Source organism: Dipodomys ordii, unplaced genomic scaffold (genome assembly GCF_000151885.1).
Source record: "Dipodomys ordii isolate 6190 unplaced genomic scaffold, Dord_2.0 Scaffold56, whole genome shotgun sequence".
NCBI lineage: Eukaryota > Metazoa > Chordata > Mammalia > Rodentia > Heteromyidae > Dipodomys > Dipodomys ordii.
In genome coordinates this window covers 6,959,038-6,960,101 of record NW_012267272.1, presented here as the reverse complement: position 1 = coordinate 6,960,101, position 1,064 = coordinate 6,959,038, and the positions used below count along the sequence as shown (strand labels likewise).

At 66.4% G+C, this 1,064-nt stretch overlaps 1 protein-coding gene across 1 annotated transcript in view; it reads left to right on the top strand.

Annotated features, from left to right (window-relative positions):
* Positions 1–439: 439 nt before the first annotated feature.
* Positions 440–1,064, top strand: part of Parp12 (poly (ADP-ribose) polymerase family, member 12) — a 36,153-nt gene continuing 35,528 nt past the window's right edge. Inside the window, exon 1 of the mRNA XM_013021558.1 lies at positions 440–1,044. Coding sequence (XP_012877012.1) covers positions 440–1,044 — 605 coding nt within the window. The remainder of the gene's footprint in view (positions 1,045–1,064) is intronic.

Genomic DNA, 1,064 nt, shown 5'->3' with positions numbered 1-1,064 from the left:
GTTCCATCAGACTGTGTCCTGTCCACAGGCCGCCGAGCTCCCGTCCACTCTTCGGCTAGAATCTTCTGTTCATGTGGAGAGAATGAATACACGCGGAGTTCGCACTGCCAGCGTTTCCCAGCCCTTCCACTGCTTCCTCCACGCTCGCCTTTCACTGCGTACACGGAGCAGGGGTCGCCCTGTTCTAGGCGGATCTTTCTCTCCTCACTGCACCCATCCTGGGGAGCCGCCAGCTGGTCTCAGCTTCCTCGTCTAACGGTCCGGTCCGCGGGCGGCGCCCCTCCCCCAACGGGGCTGTGCGCTACACACAGCCTCCAGGACCGTTAGGAGAGGAAAGGCGAGGGGAGGGTCAAAGGTCACGCTCACTTCCATCACATTCTGGACCTTTACCCACCCCGGCTCCCCACAGGAGTGTCTAAGGGTCCCTTTCGGTCTTGAAATGCTCGCTCCCATTGGCTTCTCCCAAGACCCCCACGCCCCCCCTCTTCGAATTGGAAATGTCAGAGCCACTGGTGCGAAGCCGATCGAATGTTCTTGTGGGCCCTGGCATTCCACGGAGAGAGTGTCCAGACGCCGGGTGGGGGAGGGCCGCGTCGGGCCTCGCGTCCACGCATGCGTGGGTGCGGGTCCGCCCGTCAATCCGTTGGTGGGGCCTCTCGCAGGCACTTCGTCGCCGACCACCCGTGGTAACGCGCGGCCTCCCTCGGCGGCGGCGGCCTCCCTCGGCGGTGGCGTCGAGCGAAGCCCGGCATTTTCCTGCCACGTTGAGGGCGCCCTCGCGTGCCCACGGCGTGCTCCCTCCTTCACCCTGGGGGACGCCCTGGAAAATTTCAGTTTCAAGCCCCGCCCGGGGGACCTGCGAGGCCCGGGCGGGTCTGCGGGCGGCTTCACCCTGACCTTGGCCCTCGGGCCGCGGGCTGCCCAGCTGGCGGCCCTGAAGCCCGCGGGCGGCTCCTTCAGCTGGGCCTGGGGGGCGTGGCGAGGCCGCCAGAGGGTTTTTCTCCCGACCAGGAGGACCGTGGTCCGCTTTCGGTTTCGTTTACCGTCAGCGCTTCCACCGCGAG